Raw genomic sequence first — 22,057 nt, 5'->3', positions numbered from 1 at the left:
AGTAAAATAGCCCAGAACTATGTATTTTATTCCCAAATCAGCAGTCAACTACAGTAAAATGTATTTAAAACATACGGGGCTGGAAAATGACGTTAACACGACTCAAACAGACTGTACCTCTGCTGCAACGTGTGATCGCCTGTTCTGGGCGGTGCTGGTGGAACTATTGGGAACACATGAAGACTTTCCTGTTACAATCTTTTTCTACCATTCCGACATACCTCTGAGAGCCTAAAAGGGGATTATTGCAAATAGCATGTTTTTTTGTATTCTAATACGATTAATATTATAAGACACACAAAGATATTTGAAAGCAAGGATTTAAGAGAAATAAGCTGAGTAAGTAAAGCTTGTAAAATGTAATCAACATCATATTAAAATATTGGGCAGTAAAGGTTGCAATTTAAGAAAAGGCAGAATGCTCAGCAAAGGTGTGGGGGCAGCACTGTCACTTGTACCGAGGCTAAAACAAAGTATTGGTGCTCCGTGCCAGCAGCTGAACTTTCGGGCATATTTGTAAATGGCATCGAGGTTCCCAGCTCAGGTCTGCGGCTGCGCCGCCCGCGGGCCCGGGCGCACAGCGCTGGAGAGCTGCGCCAACGCAGCAGCTCCGGCCCACAGGATCCTCTGGCGGTGGCACCGGCATCAGCACCAGCATCAGCACCAGCATCAGCATCAGCACCAGCATCAGCACCAGCACCAGCAGCAGCATCGGCACCAGCACCAGCGCGGCTGCACTCACCGGCAGCGCCGAGCAGAGCTGAGCCGAGCTGAGCAGGGCTGAGCTGAGCAAAGCTGAGCTGAGCTGAGCCGAGCCTGGCAGAGCAGAGCCAAGCAGAGCTGAGCCAAGCAGAGCCGAGCTTAGCAGAGCCCAGCAGAGCCAAGCTGAGCAGAGCTGAGCTGAGCTGAGCCTAGCAGAGCTGAGCTGAGCAGAGCAGAGCTGAGCTGAGCAGAGCAGAGCTGCTCAGCGGCACTTGACAACAGCACTGCTCCCACAGTCCTAACCCTCAAATCCAATCAATCCTTGCTCTTTGCATTTCAAGCAGCTCCTGGCTGCCACTGCCTGAAGATAACTATTTTACCACCTCTGTCATGCCTAATTAACAAGTCAGATGTACAATTTAGAAATTTTGCAATTAACCTGCTAAAATATTGCTGGAGGATGCTAATTGTTATGCCAGTTGCCATAAAAGCTCATTTGCATAACTTATGTGTGAAAAACAATTATGAGCGGCGTTCACAGACGCGGTCCACAAACTGCTCCCAGCTACGGATGAGAGGGCCACAAAAACACTTAATTCATTGCCCACAAAATTATGTTCCCCCTTTTCTTAAACAGCATCTGTTTTGTGAAGCTATATTCATAGAAAATCCCCAAATCAACAATTAGGAGCATATGTAAATGTGCGATTACAGTTCTTTTTCTTCCATTGACAAGTTCCCCTTCCCGCGGTGCAGGGGAGCGGGGTGGCGACGCCGGCCCTGTCCCCGTCCCCGCGTCCCTGTCGCGGTCCCCGTGCCGGGCACTGCCAGGAGCCGCTGCCGCTATCTGCTCCTCGCAGCCGATCACCAGGGGCCACTTTAACAACAAAGAACCTAAAGTCAATTGTTTCTTCAGTGAATAGGCTTCTGTTCTTCAGCATATATTTACCCAGGCGTTCAGGGCAGATTTTTACCATTAAATCGGAGTCTGTAGAACATGGTTGTTGTACAAATATTGACACTAGTGCTGGCCATGGCCGTCTCGCGGCCCTCGCAGAGAACCACGTCCCGCTCTGCCCGCGCTGCGCATGGACCCGGTCCCGGTCCCGGTCCCGATCGCGGCGCCGGGCGGCACTGCCACTCCCCGGCCGCGGCTGCACAGCACCGCGCTCGCTTCTCCGCGCATCACACCCCAACACTCGGCGTTTTCATCGGGCCCCACCACACTATGTTTTTCAGGCAGAAAAACAAATGCCCACTGTTCCTTCCAGCGCAGACGAGACACGGGCTGCCTGTGGCTCCGGGTCTCCTCTCAAGCAGGCGCTTTGCTCAGCCAGCGCTCATAGCCCGGTAAATACAGCTAAATTAACTAAGGACCACAGCCTGGAGCCCGACACAACGCAGCCGGGCGGTTCCAATGGCACCAGTGGCATCCTGTCGTTACGTGGCAAGATGATGCTGCTTGCTCCTCTCCAAAATATTAGAGATTTAAAAGTTACATAACAATCACGGTGATTAAACAGCAGCTGTTATGATAATCAGTCAGTAAGAGGGAATTGATTTGTTTAGTGCAGCAACTACAATATTATTAGACTCTCAGTATATTGAAAGGAAGAAATATTTCCTTTATTGAACACAAAATGCCATAAATTTAGGTAAACCGAAATTAGTTCATGTAATACACTGACATCCAAGAATTTATGTATATAGAGTCTATCATTTAATTTTCAGACATTCAATTTCTATACTTGGTCACAGTCAAAAGGTCAAGAACCAACAAGTCAATAAGTTCCCAAGCACCATATCGATATCACGTCGCTGCCCTAACAAGTGGAGAGGAAGTAAGAAATAATTCACAAAAAAGTCCTCAGCTGCGGATGGAAGGCGAGATTTCCCGCCGGCCCGCGCGGGCACCCGGAGCCGCCAGCAGCGCCCAACCGGGGCACCCCAACCGGGGCACCCCAACTGGGACACCTTGCGGCCACGGGGCTGGCGGGGCCTGGCACAGCTGCGCTGTCCCTGTGCTGTCCCATGGCCCCGGTGGCCCTATCGGGGCCTGGCAGGGCTGCGCTGTCCCTGCGCTGTCCCTGCTCCGTCCCACGGCCCTGGTGGCACCAGCAGGCCCGGCAGTGCTGTGGCGTCCCCCGGCCAGGCGCGCTCTGCCCTCCTCGCTTCCTTTCCCTCTTCTCTCTTTACCCAGCGCAACAAAGAAATACAAGGTAGAAAAACTGATAGTTCCCACTCTATTTGAATAACAAGTGAAATCCTAAAAATACCTCCAGTGCATGTTATTACCAACTGTATCACCGGGTTTTATAGTGACAGGACTGCGCTATAATTTCTGAGAAAACCTCGGCATAAAGCTCCATAAACCCAGCCACTCCTGTAATGTATCACCTTATCTAGTGCACAATCATTCCCACAACTTTTCATGTTAGTATAATTTGTTCAAAAATAGTAATAAATACATCCTTGAAGTCAACTAAGAATCATTGCACAATCCACTGTAACTTGCTCTTACTAGCGGCAGTTAATCATGCCACCAGCACCTCACATGGAAGAAAACAAGCAAACATTTGGGTGTTGTGTAATTACAACCCTCGGTAAAGCAGACATCCTTCTTTAATCGCCAAATCCACGCACGTGCTTTCCGCAGCCTTCCAGAGCGCCAGCCGCCCGCCAACGGCTCCCCCCGCGGAGCGCAGCCATCCCCAGCAAACCGGCTCCTCCTGCACTGAGCAAACTCACGGCCCGGCCCCACACACCCGATACCCTTTCGGCAGAGGTCGAACCATGAATTAAAAAAACAAACATTCCTCGTTAACGCCAAGAAAAGCAGAAGTCTAAGGAAAGCCTAGTCTCTCCATCTGCAGCAGGTAAGACTCCGCTCAGGCTCACCATGATTGGAATAATATGGATACTGTAAATAGTGCAAATAGATTACTTCTCAGGTAGCAATTTTAATTATACCCAATAGTTGATAAAAGTAATCCTTTTCAACACATAGCACCAGCTTAACACAAGCGCCGCAAAACTTTCAGGTAGACAATATTGCCATGGGGCGCAGCGAGGCGGCCGAGCCCAGGGCGCTGGGCCGGGGTCCCTCCCCTCCTGTTCCCCGGCCGGGCAGCAGCGGGACCCGCGCCCGCTCTCGCTGCAGCGCCCTCTGCGCCCACGCAGCGCCCGCGGGGGCGGCTGCTCCTGGGACGCTGCATTTAGCTCTTTTGTTCAACAACGTGAAACTCCATATCAGCAGCTGGAGACCAGTGACGCTTTCTTCTGCTTTCTGTGAAAACTGATTGGCAGTTTCAGGTGCTCTTTTGTTCTTCCCAGTATCAAAAATGTTCACTATGATAACTAAAGCTTTCAGGTTGCAAATTCTTTGGGCCAACCACTTCAGGAGCTCTTGGGAACTAAGACAACCAGGGACATCACATGTTAGATGAAAACCGTACTGGACCCTGTGCTGGTGCAGAGCGGGAGGGTGGACAGACAGACGGGCAGGGACACAGGGCAGGGACAGCGGGCAGGGACAGAGGGCAGGGACACAGGGCAGGGACACAGGGCAGGGACACAGGGCAGGGACAGCGGGCAGGGACCTGCCGCACAGACTCCCTCGTCCTGCGCTGACGTGAAAACCCCTGTGGCTTCGGGGAATCCGCGGCGCTTTGTGTCTTGTGCAGTTCATGTTAAAAATTCCCCAACAGTGATAGACTCCAGCTGGCAGGATCAGGGAGAGCACGTGCAGTGAGCATCAACAGCCCCCGCACGGAGCTCTGGGGCATTTCTGTATCCTTTTTCCTTTCTTTTCAATAACTATTGGGGCTCCTAACAAGCAGTGTCCCCTCAGCGCTGCTCCCCGATGGACGCTGCGGCAGTGACCTGCGGGACAGGCGTCACGCAGCACACGTCCTGCTGGCTCGGCCAGGGGACGCGAGAGGCTGGCCTGGGGTCCGGGTTGCTTTTATTTGTTGATACATTTTTGTTCAATTTCCAGAATTACTTCTTTGATATATTTTTAAACGGTATTACAAAAAGAAAACGAAGCACAAAACTGTAGAAAAGCAACTCAGAGGCTGAATAAAAACCACACACACAAAGAAAACCACCAGGAAAATCTGAACTAAATCAGAAACTCTCGTCTTTGAGTCATCCTGGAGCATCCTAATACTGCAGAGGTCTCAGCACAGTGATCTTATGTATCATATACGCTCTAATAAATAGGTTCAATGAGTTGAGTTAAGGGCAGAGTTTAACTATTAACTCCAAATTTCCTCGCTCTTATGGCTGTAAGTCAATCCCTTAATGTTACTTTAACACAGCTTCTGGCAGTTGAATAAAATCTATGGTCAATATTACAACCCCTTCCTTCCTAAATGAAGGAAAATGCACGTGTGATTTGCATGAGAAGCGACGGGAAATGCTGTGAGTGCGCGGGGCGCCAACCGCCGCGACCCCACGGGCAGGGCTCCCGCCGCCGCGGCCCCACGGGCAGGGCTCCCGCTGCCCCAGGGCTCCCGCCGCCGCGGCCCCACGGGCAGGGGTCCCGCCGCCCCGGCCCCGCTGGCCCGGCCCGCGCGGCAGAGCAGCGGCAGCGGCAGCGGCAGCGCCGCGGCCCCGCAGGCCGGGTCCAGCGCCCGGGTTGGCGGGCACAGCGCTCCAGACAGAACTGGGAGATAGAGCTCAAATAATAGCACAGAAATCAGATGACACAAAGAATTCTAATACTTGCCTTTTGTTAAGATACAGTAACTGAGAATACAATGAAATTCTTCATGTTCAGTATCTCCCATTAGATCAATTAATATTCAGAGAAAGGCTTTAACATGAAGTTTAAATAATCATAGAAGGAGAAAAAGAACCACCAATGTTCTAGAAGCTTCTCTAGACCTTTCAATCAATTTTATTTATATGCAAAACCAAGAGAAACTCAGAAAAAACAAAGCTCCTCCTGATGCTAAAGCTCTCAATTTACTGACAGGCAAATGGCTTCATGCTGCCACTTAATCTCATTTCTTGCATAATGCCCTCTAATTAGCATATCAAAGTGAATTAATACTTCTAGGGCATTAGCAATGGGAAAATCTGCTCCAGGCTTCACAATAGCAGTTAAGCAAGAGCCAAGAAATCCTCAAAAACACCACAAACCACTTTGCATTGCAAAACTGTTCAATTTATTTATCCTCTCTCTCTAAACACTTTTACCGCACACTGTTTTACTACTGTTCACCAAACAAAATGATAATTGCCAAAGTTACCAGCATCTGTAATGCCTGTTTAGAATCTTAATTTAGATTGTATACTTGAAGATCTCTAGATGCTTTCTTCAAAGAAATATCCCTGTTCTGTCATATCCAACAGGATCTGCTGAAAAGCCATTGTTCTTCTAAAGAGAGCAATCGGGATAATATTACTAAATTCCGTTTGTCACCTACAATAAATAATTAAAAATTAAACCATCTATGACAAATGCACCTGCTGGACAATGAGGAGTGAGAGATCAGCTTTAAATGTTGATGTATGGCTTGAGTATCGCAGGAGGGTTTGCCCGGTAAGCCCAGGACGCACCCCCCCTTCCCAGGACGGATCTGTGGGACGCCTGATTTTCAGCGATTCCCATATTGCTGCGAGTTCACACGACTGTGCAACATGCACTGAACTGATCGCCAACAAAGAGTTTCAAGTAAAATACCTAAAATAGTATAAAATAAAAGTAGGTGCATGATGACTTTTGCTATATGCTTTCACACAAACCATGTGGTTTTTATCCCATTCCTGAAGCAATGAACACATTATAGCTGTTTCAATCAGACATCACACCATTTCTTCTCTAAGAAATATTTTCAGAATCTACTTCCAATCACAGGTTACTTTGCAAAATAAAATCTGTAATTTACAAGCAAGGACTAAAAATCCCTGAAACTTCACCATCGTAGTGCTCCTCATCGGTCTCCAACAGCAGGCAAGGAGCAGCAAAGCCGCAGCCCGCTCCCTCAGCCCACGCAGGGGCTGCAGCACGCTCGGGAAGCCAGTAACAAAGAGCAGCAGAACGCCAGGGTCAGCGGGCTCCCTGACTTCTGATCGCAGCACAAAGGGGAGGGGAAAAGTACGGGAATAACAAAAGAAATTATGAGGGATATTCATCTAACACTGGAGCCTTCTAAGGAAGGTGCGTTACCGCGCAGCGCGGCGCGCTCGGCTTGCAGGATCCCGGCGCTCCGAGCCGCCGGCCCCTCGCCGGGCCAGCCCGCACCGCAGCAGCGCTGCCGGCCGGCCGAGCGGCAAACGCAGCTGTGCGGCCGATCAGCCGCCCCAACTTTATACACGCGTGAACTATCGGAGCTGACAGAAACTTTAATAATTTATATTAAATATTGATGTGAATTATTTACTCCATTCATACTTAAGGACATGAATTGCCTACCGGAGAAAAGCAAATGTGACAAAAGGTCAACACGCTGGTGCAAAAAGGCAGGCGGTGTCAGGCGTGTGTTATCTGAACCATGCTGATCACCTTGATAAGCGCATAGCATTAAACATGAGCGCTGAGAAAACAAACACCGCGCTCTTCCCAGGGTGTCAGCCCCGCGCCAGCGGCTCCCGGGAGCGACAAACCACGGTGCACACCACACAGCGTTCACTCACAGCCACCAAACCACAGTGCACACCACATAGCGTTCACTCACAGCCACCAAACCACGGTGCACACCACACAGCGCTCACCCACCACCACCAAACCACGGTGCACACTGCACAGCGCTCACCCACCACCACCAAACCACGGTGCACACCGCACAGCGCTCACCCACCGCCACCAAACCATGGTGCACACCACACAGCGCTCCCCCACCACCACCAAACCACAGTGCACTGCCACCAAACCACGGTGCACACCGCACAGCATTCACCCACCGCCACCAAACCACGGTGCACACCGCACAGCATTCACCCACCACCACGAAACCACGGTGCACACCACACAGCGTTCACCCACCACCACCAAACCATGGTGCACAGCGCACAGTGTTCACTCACAGCCACCAAACCACGGTGCACACCGCACAGCATTCACCCACCGCCACCAACCCACGGTGCACACCACACAGTGTTCACCCACCACCACCAACCCACGGTGCACACCGCACAGTGCTCACCCACCACCACCAACCCACCGTGTGCCAGGAGCCGAAAACCAGCCCAAAACTGAGGACAAACACAAACCAGACTCTCTCGCGCTCTGCTCTGTAATTATTAATATAGCCTTCATATGTATTTAAATATTGCCTTACATTTGTAACAATTCAGTATGTCTAATTCTGCTTATATTTGACTACGGTAGACTGCAAATATCATTATATTAATGTTTCACACAAATCAATATTTAAATTGAAAAAAGACAGCATAATATCCATATCATACAACTTTTTCATTGAAAGCTGTAGGAATAGAGCTTGATAAATGTGTTAAATCCTGGAAAAAAAAAAGGCCTCTTTTGCATTCACTACATGCTGTTATAATAATTTCTCTCTGAATGCAAAAATCCCTTAACTTGCAACAAGCATCCTCAACCACACCACACAGTCACTCACATCACTTAGTATTTCCAGATAAGCAAGCAAATGTGCCAAATTCCAATATAATATGAAGGACTTCAAAAATATCTATAAAATAAAATAAATCCCTGCTGCTGGTTAACTGGGCATCGACAAGCAGGTCCACACCTGTCCTGGATGGGGCGCGGGGCAGGATCTGGAAACAGACCCGGTGATCAGCGTGCAGATCGCTGTTCAAACAGAGCAGGGACAGCGCTGCGGTCCGAGGGCACCGCGTGGGTTCAGGTTCTGAGACAACGTAACACGGATTTCCCTAATGCAAATAATCACCAAACTGCCTGTTTGCTTAACCAGAGAAGCACCGGAGTTCTGACACTGAATGTGTTTGAAACAGACGAGCAAATGAAATCAAGATACGGTATTCCATTTATTTTTTCCTAGTAGGTCGTTTATGACGAGAAGCAATGTCACTGTGTAAGGACAGAGGAGAGGACCCGACGTTCCGCCGCACGCCATCGTTTGTAATATTTGCTGACAATTAAAAAAAAAATACCATTCCAAAGTATAACCACGGGCTTAGTGAAAAACCTTGGACACTGGGGTATGAGAACGGAAACTGAGGCTGAACAATTTCGACTAAAGGAAAAAATGCACGCACATAAATACACAATGGTCACTTCATACGGAGTCAGGGCGAATCTACAATATGTATTTACCAGCTTGAAAAAAACAACAGGACTGCACATAAATATTTTAAATAGCAAAAATGAATAACAATAACATCACAGCTGATATTGAGAAAACAGCTAACACATATACACACGTACATGCACATATATATATGTATGCTATCAGTGCCATTTCATTGTTCCACTTGAATCCTTTAATGTTCAGACAAGACTGCCAGGGCTGCGCTTTCTTATGCATGATGGCAAGGCGCTGGCACTAAGAGGCAGTTCAGAAACACGGCGAAGTCGCAAGCCGTGTAACGCAGCGCCGGGCCAGCCCGGCACAGAGGGGTTAACGCTCCCCGCTCCGCCAGGCGCACAGTCCTCAGAGTTCCCAACGCTGCCCTACGGGTCTCGCAGCGTATCGACACGGGGCGCTCCTGGAGAGTTGGGCCGTTCTCATCCACAAGGAGCTCTCCAGCGAGGAAGGGCACCAAACAGCCCTTTCATCATCCGAATGGCATCGTATGGCTACTTACAGTTGTAGCAATAAAAATAAGGTTTTAGCTTCCATGGGGAACAGCGAGAAATTAACCCTGTGGTTAACATCACTATTTGTCTGCTTTCATTCCTCATTTTTTTTCATTCTTTAAAACAAAATTCTGTGGGAGGGGAGATCGTTCTTAATGAACATTTTCCTTCTCTCTCTTTAGACATAAAAAATAGTTGGAGCAGGCCAGGCAGCCAAGCAGGCCTTTCTCTTCCCCTGCGGACACCTCCTGCAGTCGAGAAGTTCATTAAGTTTTATGATCTTCCCAAGTCAGTCCTGCTTATAAGCCTCACAAAGGCCACAAATCTGGCAAACCATCATGTATGCCATTAGGCTTTACTGGTAAATGAACGCTGTTTAGGGTTTGTGGTGACAGTAAATTCGGGTTTGGCTGGCAGCTATCATTGTTGCTGCTGGGCTTACGGAGGTAAATAAAGAAATGAATGTATACATGCATGCATATGCACACTTGCATTCAGACAGTCTTGTAAATGTGTGTTCCTATCTATATAAATCATTTTTAAAGAGCAAAAAAACCAAACCATCTACCAACACAATCCAGGACCTAAGAATATGTCAATCCGTTGGGAAATAATCACAATTCCCTAACCGGTTTAACACCAGAAGAATTAATACATTTTCATTTCTATTTCCATGAGCATAGCCAGTACCTCAGGTATAGCAGCGGCCTAATGGAGGTTTAATCAAATCACAGCTCTGAAGGATTTTTAGTCAGTAGAAAAGCAAAGGCGCGGGCTGGTTCTGGTTCCTGCGCAGCGCGAGCCGCGGCGGCCGCACAGGTATGCAACAGATGTGAGCCAACTCCGGCCCCGCCGGCGCCGCCGCGGAGGACGGGTCCGGCACACCGAGGCTCCGGCACCGCGCTCCCACCCCCGGCCTCGCGTTTTGTTAGAGGGGCTTCAGTACAACTTGGGGCATCGTTTTTCTTTGAACTAATTAAAGAAATAAGCGGCAGTTTCTTTATGAAAACCATGCTACCTTGTGGTTGCCTCTAAGAATGCACATCTATTAATATCTGTAAAGCTCTTAAATGTATTATGAAGCACTTTTTAAAATGTTAAAATGTTAAAAAAGAAATGTCAGGCTCCATGCAGTAAACTCAGTGATTTGCTTTGTACATGGTAAACACATCACAGGAGAAAAAAGAAAAACCCTCAGCTCCTAACCCTAAGTGAGCCAGAGAGAGGCTTTTAAACGCACTGCGTCCATTAACCCTTGCAGGAAAGGGACCGAGCTGCTCTACCTAAACTGAGGACTCCTCTACGTGTTCTCTCACGACCAGGCTCACAAAGTCCTCGCTGACTGCACTGAAAACTACCAGAATAGAAAAAACACAAATTCAGTAGAAAAATGACTTAGATGTTGCACGACTTATTTCAGAACAGACACGACTGCGATCACGCTTTAGGTGTGGGCTGCGGCCGCCCTCCTCACCCTCGTCCTTCTCTCCGAAGAAGGCAGCGATAAAGCCATCACGGCAATTCCCACCGCCGGCACCAAGGCAAACTTTGGGCTTGATTAAACCCAACGGAACAGCGGCGCGTGACCCAGCTGCAGCCGGGTCTAAGTGCTCGGACCACAGGACAATGCGGAGAAGCAGGGGGAGGAGGGGACCTCTGCATTAATTGCATCTCAGACCGCTCACCCTTCCAGTTCAGAATTGTTTGAGCTGTTTCCTACTACAACAGCTCGCAGAAAATATGCTAGAATTTACTGTCACGTTTTCTTTGCTTGGGCACGTGAACTAAACCTACACAGACGGTGCTTCTCAAGTGGGAGACCCTGCGGGAAGGTCCCCTGCGGAATGGGTTTGGTGGGGGTGTGGATTCATCCCCATCAATCACCCGCAGCGTTAATCCTGTCCCTCCTCTGCTGCGGGATCTGGCCTTTGGGCAGGCGGACGCCTTCACTCTTTGTTGGTTCCCAGCCATTTCACAAAGAGAGAACTTGCAAACTTGGCTTGACTAGTCACAGCACAAAGGCAGGATCCCAACTCACAAGTTACCCCTGAAACACCCCAAAACGTTGCGGACCACAAAGTCTCTTGTCAGGTTCCCTCCGGCCTCCAGATCGGTGCTGGCCCCACCGAACCCCCCCAGCCAGTGCTCCCGCTGCTGAGGGGACTCGGGATTCCTCCCAGCTCACCCCTGACATGTGCTTGACTACACTCTCCTTTCAAAACAGCCAGGCTAAGCCCTCTGCAAATAAAGCGATGGCGGGACCTCCGCCTGCCTCCTTAATTGAAATCTGCCTGCTGCAAAATGTCTGACCCCGCAGGGCAGGTCGCGCGCGGGCTCGGGCAGGACGGGCGCGAAGTTTAGGGCAAGGCACAAAACAAACAGCCCAACAGGACGGGAAGGGGCACGAGCTGGCGGAGGCACAGGGCAGGCAGGTGGGGGGGGAGGGCAGGAGGGGATCATCCCCCTTATCCCGGGTAATGTAATGCAATATAAAGCAGAATCGATCTTAATATTCACAACACGGTCCATGCCCCAGTGCTCAGCTGTCAGCACAAACTCAAGCGGATCCCCGGTAGCAAAGAAACCCTTGGACATAAGGCACTAAAAATTTCCTGAGAACTGTGCACTTTTAGGCTTCTCAGCTGAGGTTTGCAATGATTTCATGTTTGCTGTTTTCGTCAAGTCTTATTTTTTCAGTGTGTAATTAACGGGAATGTGACTGAGGATCAAATACAGCTAAAAAGCCAGACAATGCATGTATTTATTTTTAAATCCAGCTCATAATAAATGTTCTTATTCACATAACACAAGGGAAAACACTTTGCAAATTTTCTTCTTTAAAAAAAAATTATCTCTAAATTCAGTGATGTGAAAAAATTTCAAAAAAAATCCCCTAAAATGCCTCAAAAAAACCAACAGTTTATTAGTGTCGCATTAACGTAGGAAAAAAATATTTTTTATACTTTTGAGATGAAAACGTTCGGCGTTTCAGCCCGCAGCGCCCGGGAGCAGCGCAGCCCGCGCAGCCGCAGCGCCCGGCACCGGGGCCGTGCCGGGGCCGCACCGGGGCCGTGCCGGGGCCGTACCGGGGCCGTGCCCGGGCTCCTCGAACCGGCTCCCGAACCGGCTCCCCGGGCTGCCCCGCCGCCCGCACCACGTTCACCGGCCCCGGTGCGAGCGGCGCAGCCCGGGAAAAAACCAACCAAACAAAACCAAAAGTGAGGGAACCCAGGCGTGCCGAGCGTTCCGCGGGCGTTCCGCGGGTGTCCGGCGGGGCGGCCGGGGCGGAGGCACCGCGGCTGAGAGGGACCGCCGCGGTCTCCCCCGCGCCATTGCGCTGCGAACCGGCCGGACGGCGCCGCCGGGCCGGGCCGGGCCGGGCCCCTCCGCCGCGCTGCGCTCCGCTCGGCGGGCCGGGCCGGGCCCCGCGGGCAGCGCGGCCGGCGGCACCTCCCGCCCGCTGCGGCGGGGCGAGCGGCGGCAGGACCGGCCCCGGCGGCGGCGGAAGGAAGGACGGACCAAGATGGCTGCGGCGGCGCGGGCGGCCCTTACCTGTTTTCTCCTTGATCTCGCAGAGGACGCTGAACAAGGCGGGTTTCATCCTGTGGCAGTTCAGTGCGTGTTTCCTGAAAGAGAGCAGAGACAAGAGGTTAACGCGGCTTCCAGCAACATGGCGCCTTCCCGAGCCCGAGCCCGAGCCCGAGCCCGAGCCCCGGGCCGCGCCGCCGCCCGCCCGCGTCTCCCCGGCGGGCCGCGGGGCTGGCGCGAGCGGGAGGCCCGGGCCGGGTGTCCGGCTGTCCGGCTGTCCGGGTGTCCCCCTCCTTCCCGCTGACTCCTGCACCGAATTATCTTTGTGCAAATGCCGCCCGGCCGAAGGGGTATAAATCAACCTCCCCTGTCTCCGGTACGATCCGTCCTGCGATATTGTAACTGATTTATTAAGGAGATTGGGGTGGGGGGAACTTGCAGAGTTAACATTCTTTGCGTTTGTATTTACTGTGATTTAAAACAGGGTTTGGTTTGGGGGGTTGTTTGGGTTTCTGTTGTTTTGGGGTTTTGTTTGGCTTTTGTTTTGTTTTGGATTTTCCCCCCAGCAGCAATATCTTGTCAGGTTTGTAATTTATCTGCCGACACTTGGAGGGCACACAGACAGAAAAGAAAGAAAGGAAAAAAAGTTGCACTCGCAGGGAGAGCGCGGAGCTGCCCGACGGACGGACGGACGGACGGACAGAGCGGCTCCGAGGCCGCGTCCAGCGGAACGGGCAGGGCTCGGCCACGGCTTCCGCGCACCGGGCGACAGCAGCGGCATCGCACGCGGATACATTTATTTTATATACATATATATACATATATGTATATATATATATTTAAATTCATTAAATAGCAACTTTGGCTCTGCCTCGGCTGCTTACAATTTCTCCTACGGCACCAAGAAGTTGCTCGAATTGTGAGACTCCGGGTCTCCGCAGAGGAGCAGGAAGGAGAGAAACAAAACCCACACACACACACGAAAAGAAAAAAAAAAAAGGCAAAAGAAAAAGAGAGAGACAAGGTTTAATGAGACGAAACCAACTTTGCTTGTGCCTCATCCAGGCTTTGGTCAGTGATGGTCATGATCTGGTGGAGGATGTCGCCGATGTCCTGCTTCCTGCCGTCGCCGTCGGCCCCGTCGTGTCCGTGGGGGGGCGGCAGGGCCATGCCCCCCTGCACCGAGTGCCCGGCCAGGTTCACGCCGGCCAGAGTCTGCAGCATCCGGGACTGATCGTCCATGGCGGCCGGGCCGGGCGGGCGGAGCGCGGGAGCGGGCGCGGGGCAGCCGCGGGCGCCGGGCTCTGCCGGCTCCTGACTCCGCTTCGCTCTTGCACACACACCCCGCAGAAGGAAAAATAAAAGAAGCCAGAGAAAGCAACAAAAAAAACAGTATTTGTGTTTTGACCAGATCTCAGCTGTTTATTCCACTCTCTCCTTCCCAGTGCAGTAAATCACTCTCTTCTTTAGTTACAATCTTCTTTCATCATCATCATATTTGTGGCTTGGATAAATGAGTTGATAAGGTTTCTTTGCAGTTTTCCTGGTACAATCTTCCTCCAAAGCTTTTTTTTTTTCTTTTTTACTTTTACTGTTGCTTTTTATGTCTTTCCCCACTTGTCCAAAAATCTTCTTTGCAAAAAAAAAAGCAAAATTAAAAAAAAAATACAAAATCAAAAAACTCGTTTTCAAATCCTTAAGAAGTTAGGAGGGTGGCAAACAGCAAAAACCACAACAAACCAGGCGAACACCCCCACCCCCAAATTGCAACATAAAAAAGCCAAGAAAACACAATCACAGTGGGAAAAAAAATTAATCGCCCTCCCCCCCAAAAATAACAAATGATCCCAAGTCTGTGCAACGGGGGTAAAACAGCAGCAATCAAAAGTTTGAACTTGTGCAAAGAAAAGAGCGGAAATAACGGGGAAAGAACTGTAAAAAAATTAATTACACACTCTCTGCAAAGCAATGTGCAAAAATATCAGCCCGCTGGAATTTATGAGCCCCGCCGCCCGGTGCCCGTGTGTGTTTTATGTTGTTTGATGGCCGCTCCGGTGCGATTGACAGCCTGCCAGCGCCACTCACTCACCGCGGACGTGTCACCCTGTGAGCGAGGAGAGCGGCCGCGCGCGAGAGGGACGCGGAGCCGCCGCGCCCCGCCCCGCCCCGCCCCTCCCGCGGGACGCCGCGCCGCCCCGCCTCGCGCCCCGCCCCGGCCCTCCCCGCCGGGCGGGGCCGCCGCCGCCACCGCCCCGCCCGGGGCCGCCCGCCTCACGGGGCCGGCTCCGCGGGGTCGCCCTCCCGCCGGGCCGAGCGGCGGCGGTGCTCCCCGGGGGCGGGGCGGCCTCGGCCGGGAGCGGCGGGCGCGGCGACCAATCGGAGCGCGCGGGGGCGGAAGCCCGTGGCGGCGCCGGCCACTCAGCGTGCGCGGGGCGGAGCTGCTCCTGCCTGTCCCCGCGGAGGCCCCGCCCACAGGCTGAGAAACTTCTGATTGGGCTGTTCGAACAGCCACGTGGCCGGGGCGACAGCCGCTCGGCCCCGCCCCTTCCGTTGTTATGGTAACGCCGGGTTGAGGCCTCTCGGTTGCCCCAGCGCCGGCACCCGCGGTTCTCGGGCTGGGGCCGCCCCGGCACCGGCAGGGCTGGCCCTGCCCCGGGGCTGCGGCCGTACAGGCCCCGGGCCCGGCAGTCCGGTGCCGCCCGCGGGGCCGTGTCCCCGCGGACAAGCCCCGTCCCGGGCCGGAGCCCTGGGGGCGGTTCGCTGGCTCGGCAGCCGATCCGCAAAGGGCGCCACTGCAGCAGCCAGAGCTGGATTTCAGCTCTGTGTGCTTATGTGTTCACTGCCAAAAATGTGACAAGAAAAATAAACACATATAAAGAATAACTGAGACTCCATTGTGTGCAGGTTTATCTTCAGATCGCTGCCAGCCCTCCGCCCCGAATTGTTCTTACGGAGAACACCTGCCCCACGCAAACACAGGGGGAAGTTGCTCGTGATCCGTGTTCTGAGCGGTGTGTAACAGCCCCGTTGCTACAGAGACCTCTCAGGGGAGAGAAGCCCCCCCGCAGCACGGTGAGAGCGCGGCGGGAGCAATTGCAATGACATTTAACGCACTGTATGGACTTTACCTGCGAGGGACGGCTGCAGCTGGAGTCATGTCCGAGCTCACAATCTCCTGGTCTGACTCGGTGCCCAACAGCTCCGACTCCTCGTGCCCGAACTGCAGCTCCGCATTCTCCTGGCTGCATCATCACTCAACCACGGCCACATCACCGCACAGGACCTCCACTCAGCACCGTAACCTGGGCGCCACCTGCTCGAGTGGGAGCCCTCACCTGGCTCACAGGGCCACATTGAACCGTTGAGGATTACTGTGGGTGGACGTAACTTTTACTGTCCTGCCACTCAATTAGCATGTTCATTCAAATTCTAATTATCTTCCATCTTGATTACTGTGCCATTTTCTGGTTGGAGCAACTGTCTTCCTAGTGTCATTCAAATCTATTAAGAATGCTAATCCAAAGATCTTTTCAATTATTATTATTTTGTCTGTTTCACAGATCAGTTTGCATTTGTCTGCTGAGGGCAAAGTTTCCCAGAGGAGACAGCCGGTTCCAGTGGCCACGCGGCACTGGTGCAAACGGGACGGCGCATCCCTGCGCCAGCTCTGGTGCCTGGCTCACCACACACTGCTGCAGTTCACCTCACCAGACCAGCGAAACTCTTCTGGGTTATTGTTTCTCCTGGTTTATCAGGCTGAGTCAAGTAACTCCAGCACGAGAGGAGTTACTGTGCTCCGCGGTGCCTCCTGGCTACGGCCTCACATCGCCACGATCTGCCATTTGCTGGAGCAGTTGCAGCTCCTGCCCTCGCTCTGCCGCGGTGCCGGCCGTCACCGTCTGCTTGTGAGGGCGTTGAACGCGCGTCTCCTCAGGCGCCGCTGGTGCACTGGGCGATGCTCCTCAACATCCTCCTCTGCCGTCCTTGGTAAAACGTTTTGTTGACGTGTACAGCTGTTCAAGGTGGCGGGGTCACGGTTTGCCACGGAATTAACCAGTGTTGTCTTGCTGCGGAGGCCTGTCTGACAACAGCTGGTCAGCCATCAACAGAGGCCCAAAGGAGAACGAGTCCAGGCAGCCCTCGGTAACGTCCCGGGACACGGAGGCGCGAGGTGAAGGGCCGCGGGGTGGCCGGGTCACGCTCGCTCCGCTGGCACCCGCGGCCTCCGGCCGGAGCGCGGGGGCGCCGGGGCAGCCCCGCAGGACGCTCCTCCCGGGCTTGAGCGCGCGGGTGCGGTTAATGAATTTTTTCTAGCGGTTCCCTTTGTTTGCGTTTGTGTACCGAGTGCTGTGTGCAAGGTTTGGTGTAAAACCCCAAAATAGACACCAATGTAGTGCATTTGGAAGGAACTCGGGGTTACCTCAGTGCCCCGCAGGCCCGCTCCCGCGCCTCGGGCTGCTGAGGAGTTTCTGTCACTGTTTCTGCCAGTTCCGTTTGTTACGACTGGGCCTTGTACACACAGAAACGGCGCTGCCGGCCGCAGGGAACGGCGCTGCCGGCCGCAGGGAACGGCGCTGCCCGCGCTCGCCGCCCCGGGCCCGCTGCTGGACACCGCGAGCCGCCGGCACAGGCCGCGCCGCAGCCCGCGCAGCCGCCGAGGCCCCGGGCGGGCCGGAAGCGCGGCCGGAAGCGGGACCACGCCCCCGCCCGCAGCTCCCGCCGCGAACACGAGCGCGCATGCGCATGGGCGTGCCGCAACGTCACTTCCGGAAGCCGCGCTTCCGGGTCGCGGCGCGGCCCAGCGCTCCCGGTCCCGCGCCGTGCTGCGGCCCCGGCAGCGGCTGTCCCGGCCCGCCGGCGGGAGGAGGCGGCGCCGGCCCGGCCCCGCGCAGCGGCCCGGCGGCGAGGCCTGTAAGTGCGGGGGCGTGCGGGGCCCTCGCCCGGCCCTGCGGCGGGTTTCGCGGGGGGCGGTGCGGGGCCCGGCGCGGGGTGTCTGCCCGGACCGGCCGGCAGCGGGCACGGGGCTCCCCGGGGCGTCCCGCTGCTTGGCAGCGGCAGCGGCGCTCCGTGCCCTGACCGCCGCTTCATTGCTCCCCTTAAAAGCCCGTGGTCAGCCCGCGGGGAGCTGTTCCCGAGCACGGAGGCAGCCGGGGCTCCCCGGGGCCGCCCTCCCTGGGCCGGGGCGGGAGCAGCTGCGGCCGCGGGCCGGGCGGGCGGCGGGGCCTGAGGGGAGAACGGGTGAGCGGGGCGGGCGGCCGAAGCGCTGAGCCCCGCGGGCAGCGGCCGGACAGCGGCTGGGCAGCCGGTGCCTCCGGGGCTGCTCGGGGCTGCGCCGCCGCTCCGTCCCGTCCCCGTGGCCGCGTTGTCCCCCGCCGGGCGGCCGCGCGGTGCCGGCCCGGGCGCCGCTGGGAACGGGCGATCCCGCCGCAGGAAGGTCGGGCAGGGAGCGAGAGGTGCAAGAGTTGATTTCAGTGTTCGTGGAAGTTCAGCGATCACCCAAGTGAGGAATTCCAGAACCACACTTGGGTTTCCTCAGTATGTTCCACATGACTTGAGGTTTCAGGGGTTACCAGGTAGATGCAATGTTGGGAATTAAAGTCCTTTCATTATCTTTTCTAATTCAGAGCAGACCTGTTCACGGACACTTTTTTGGGTTAGATAAAAAAAATTGAGATCATCATCTCCATATAGACTTGTACAGAAATAACTGTGAGTTGGGACCAATTTAGTACATTCCTTTCTCAGTTATGTTTCAGGCCTTGAGGATTACACCCTTTCATCTTCTGTTTCTGGTTTCACTGTTTCACCCAGTTGCAACTAATAACCAATGTGTCTGACACCTGAGCTCTTCTCCGAATTTCCCCGTGGACCAGCACAGGCCCCGCAGGTGCCGCAGCCCAGCGGAACGGTCTGTGGTGTGCGTTCTGTAGCAGAGCTTCCCAGCCCTCCTAAGTCGTGAGTGTGAGGAAAGGTCAGTTATGTTAACAAATGGGACAGCAGATAGACAGAATTCGATGTGCAGAGTCCCGTGCAGGAGCAGCAGGATGCCTGTGTGGCAGCTCTGTGGGACGCTTGGCTTTGGCGATGGCCGAGTGGCCTCGCTGGGGATGGGGAGGCTGAGCTCAGGCTTTCTGCATCCCGCCCTGCAGGAGGGGCCGCGCTGCGAGCTCTGGGCTGCAGCAGCAGAACCGCAGCAGCACTGGCCTGGGAACACCCCAAGTGCTGCCGCAGGGGGGTCGGTGCTGCAGGTGGTTTGTGGTGGGGCCGTGGGTGCGATGCTGCCTCCTCTTGGAAGTGCCTTGTCCTGAGCCCGCTGTCCCAGGCTTTGCTGACAGCAGTTCCGTGTTTGTCACAAGTGACCAAGTGAGGGCTGTTCTGTTAGGCAGGACCCCTGACAAAGACCTCAGGGTGCATTTGGATATTAATTGTGTGTGTGTATCTGCTGAGGTCTTACAAAGCAGCTGTGTGAAATACCGGCAATTTATGAACGACATCCATGCTCACTTGGTAATTGCAGTGTAGACATAGTTGAGAGTCTTGCTCAGGAAAACCCAAGCAACATGGCATCACTCTCAATGCTATACAGGCAATTGTGTTGGTTTTTTAAAGACTGAAGTTTCTATAGGTGGTTTTAAAAGGTGTGGTGGTTTTTTAGGCTCCTGAATACCACAATGAGAAGAGCCAACATAGAAGTTCTAGTCTCATATTTGAGCAGTTTGAGCCTACGCCTTTATCCTCCTGTTTGCAAGTGGATATTTTATTTGCTCATCTTAGGAACGTTAAAGCTTGGCAAAGTGTCTTTAAAGCATTTTAGGCATATGAGTGAAAGTCATGGTTCCGTGTAACGTGCAGTGCCACTGTGGAAAGGTCCTTTCCGACTCCCTGTGCAGCCCAAGCACAGTCATGTTCACCGGCTCACAGGCAGCATCTCTTCCCTGTTTCTGGAGAAATGTGTTCATCAGGATTAAAGATAAAGCTGGGTTTGCAGTGTGGTATTGAAAAGGTACTCTGGTTTTGTTTTGTTGTTTTAAAATCGGCAGTTAAGCCTTACAAATGAACTCAGATACTCGTGTTCTTTCTGGGTAGTGAACTGTCAGGCGCACGTGCTGTGGGCTGGGACGGCGGGACTGCGGCGCGGGGTCGGCGCGGGACGGCGTTGCCGATGCAGGGTGTGTGGTAGCAGCGCTTGCTGGCCGGCTGGAAAAAACAAGCATAATTGCAGACATTAAATATGAAGCAAAGTGTTTGCACATATTTAGATTAGGCAAAAGCCAGGCAAGATGCCGCTTCTCTAAACTGCTTCTATCCAAACCGTTCAGCACGATATCAGAATGAAAAATGACAACACTTTGTCATCTGTTCAAATTGATATTGCACTCTCTGCGGTGACAGCTGAAAAGGCCCACAGGTGCCATATAAAGAGGTGACCATGTTGTCATATTTCATTTAGGCATCCCTCTGCAAAGCCATAATTACCTAATTAGGTTGTTAATTAGGAGATTAGCATTTCACTATATTGATAGAATGCTCTTTGCAGGCATGAGTCTAGATACAGATTTGTCTGCCCTAATTTATAATCTCTGCATTTTTTTATACTTATTTATTTGCTTAAAATCTTGCTGCAGATAGCTCAGGTTAGCTGGGAATCTGCTTGTTCACCGTTAAATGAGGATTTGGCAAGGTCAGGAAACAGAGGAGACTGTGCACTCTCCATATGTACTCCAGTATTCTCTCCCTCTTTCCCTAAAGCTCAGTAATATTGGAATTGATATCATTTGCATCCTGATTATTATTACAACAAAAATAAAGCCACATTCCAAGCAGTTGGTAAACACAGAAGTGCGTAGCTAATGCCAGATTGATTTACAAGTTTGAACACGGACAAATAATTTGCTGGAAGTTGTGTAATTTGATGTTTTCTCATCATAACTTACAAATTCCAGTTTCACTTGCGAAGGGCGCGCTTTTAAATGACTTTAAATGATTCTTTTATTTTTAATGATGGGACCCAAGGCATGAGTGACAGCGTCTCCAGATAAGCATTCATTCTTAAAGGCACTTGAGCTTTTCTTGAAACAGAAACTTGAATGTCGTATGTTGTGGTTCACTTTCCTTTATCCTCGCTGCGCAGGAGTCTGTCTGGCATTCAAGGGTTTTGATTATTTGTACTGCTGCACATGTAGATAACCAGAACCGTTCTTTTGCAGTTGCAGACAGGACTTAACTGTGAAATTATTTCAAATAAGCTGAATAATACATGTGGGAGTGTGCCGCACGTCAGCGCGGGAGCGGCTGGGCAGGGACGGGGGCGTCCCAGGAGCTGCGTGGTCAGCTCGGCTTTGGCTCACACTTGCTTTGATATCTCATTGACGCTTGATGTAGGATAACATGCGAATATAAATTGGGCTGGGTTTGGGATGTGTATGGGGTTGTTGGTGGGGAAAGAGGCAAGTGAGAAAATGTCCCTTTTATTTAAATAGATACAGCATATCGGGCAAGTGAAAGGGTCACAAGAACACTTAATATGCTGTGGTGATGATGAAGTTGTGTTCTCCTGTGTGTTCAGGGTATATCCTGTATAGCTACACATCCTCTCCTCAAGACCTTTGTGTCACCTACCGGGAGCTGAATAATTTGTTAGAAGGATCTGCATTACTTATGGTACGCCGCATTATGAATGAGGGTGATCTGCATAACAGCCTCGCTTCGCTTGCTGTGAAAGTCTATGGATGCCATAAATACAGCAGCGGGTTCCTGGGGAGGAATCCGTGTGCTGACAATGGCAAGCGGGCTGCGGCTGCCGAGCTCGGGGTGCTGAGCAACCGGAGCAGCAGGGGCCGCGCTACCTGGTGCTGGGGACATCGGGGACGCAGGAGGGGACGGGCCAGAAGGGCGGCCGGGCCAGGGTTGGTTGGGTCAGAGACAGAAAGTACAACAGGTGAATAACAAGGGTCAAGAAGAAAGAGCGTGGCTGACTGGGCTCGTCCACCTGCGTGAGGAGCCGTGGAAGGCGTTTGCTGATCAGCGTGTGTCACAGTATCACTGCCCTCTAGGTACATACTGTTGGGGTTGTGT

General features: G+C 52.8%; 2 protein-coding genes across 9 annotated transcripts in view; one reads left to right on the top strand and one right to left on the bottom strand.

Annotated features, from left to right (window-relative positions):
* Positions 1-14,927, bottom strand: part of PBX3 (PBX homeobox 3) — a gene marked incomplete at its 3' end in the record, with an annotated part of 97,241 nt that extends 82,314 nt beyond the window's left edge. For 3 of the 4 annotated variants that reach the window (XM_080356119.1, XM_080356118.1, XM_080356120.1), the window contains exons 1-2: positions 14,028-14,927; positions 13,007-13,080 (exon numbers count right to left, since the gene is read on the bottom strand). In XM_080356119.1, coding sequence (XP_080212245.1) covers positions 13,007-13,080; positions 14,028-14,224 — 271 coding nt within the window. In that variant the 5' untranslated portion in view covers positions 14,225-14,927. Of the gene's footprint in view, positions 1-13,006; positions 13,132-14,018 lie in introns of all 4 variants that reach the window. The other variant, XM_080356117.1, reaches the window with a different exon arrangement.
* Positions 14,928-17,756: 2,829 nt separating this feature from the next.
* Positions 17,757-22,057, top strand: part of MAPKAP1 (MAPK associated protein 1) — a 75,913-nt gene continuing 71,612 nt past the window's right edge. For 4 of the 5 annotated variants that reach the window (XM_080356096.1, XM_080356097.1, XM_080356098.1 and 1 more), the window contains exon 1: positions 17,757-17,893. The gene's annotated coding sequence lies outside the window, so the exon portion shown is untranslated. Of the gene's footprint in view, positions 17,894-18,793; positions 18,954-22,057 lie in introns of all 5 variants that reach the window. The other variant, XM_080356094.1, reaches the window with a different exon arrangement.

This window comes from Nesoenas mayeri (assembly GCF_963082525.1).
Source record: "Nesoenas mayeri genome assembly, chromosome: 18".
NCBI lineage: Eukaryota > Metazoa > Chordata > Aves > Columbiformes > Columbidae > Nesoenas > Nesoenas mayeri.
Note: the sequence above shows the minus strand (reverse complement) of the source record. Positions and strands in the feature narration are given on the sequence as shown.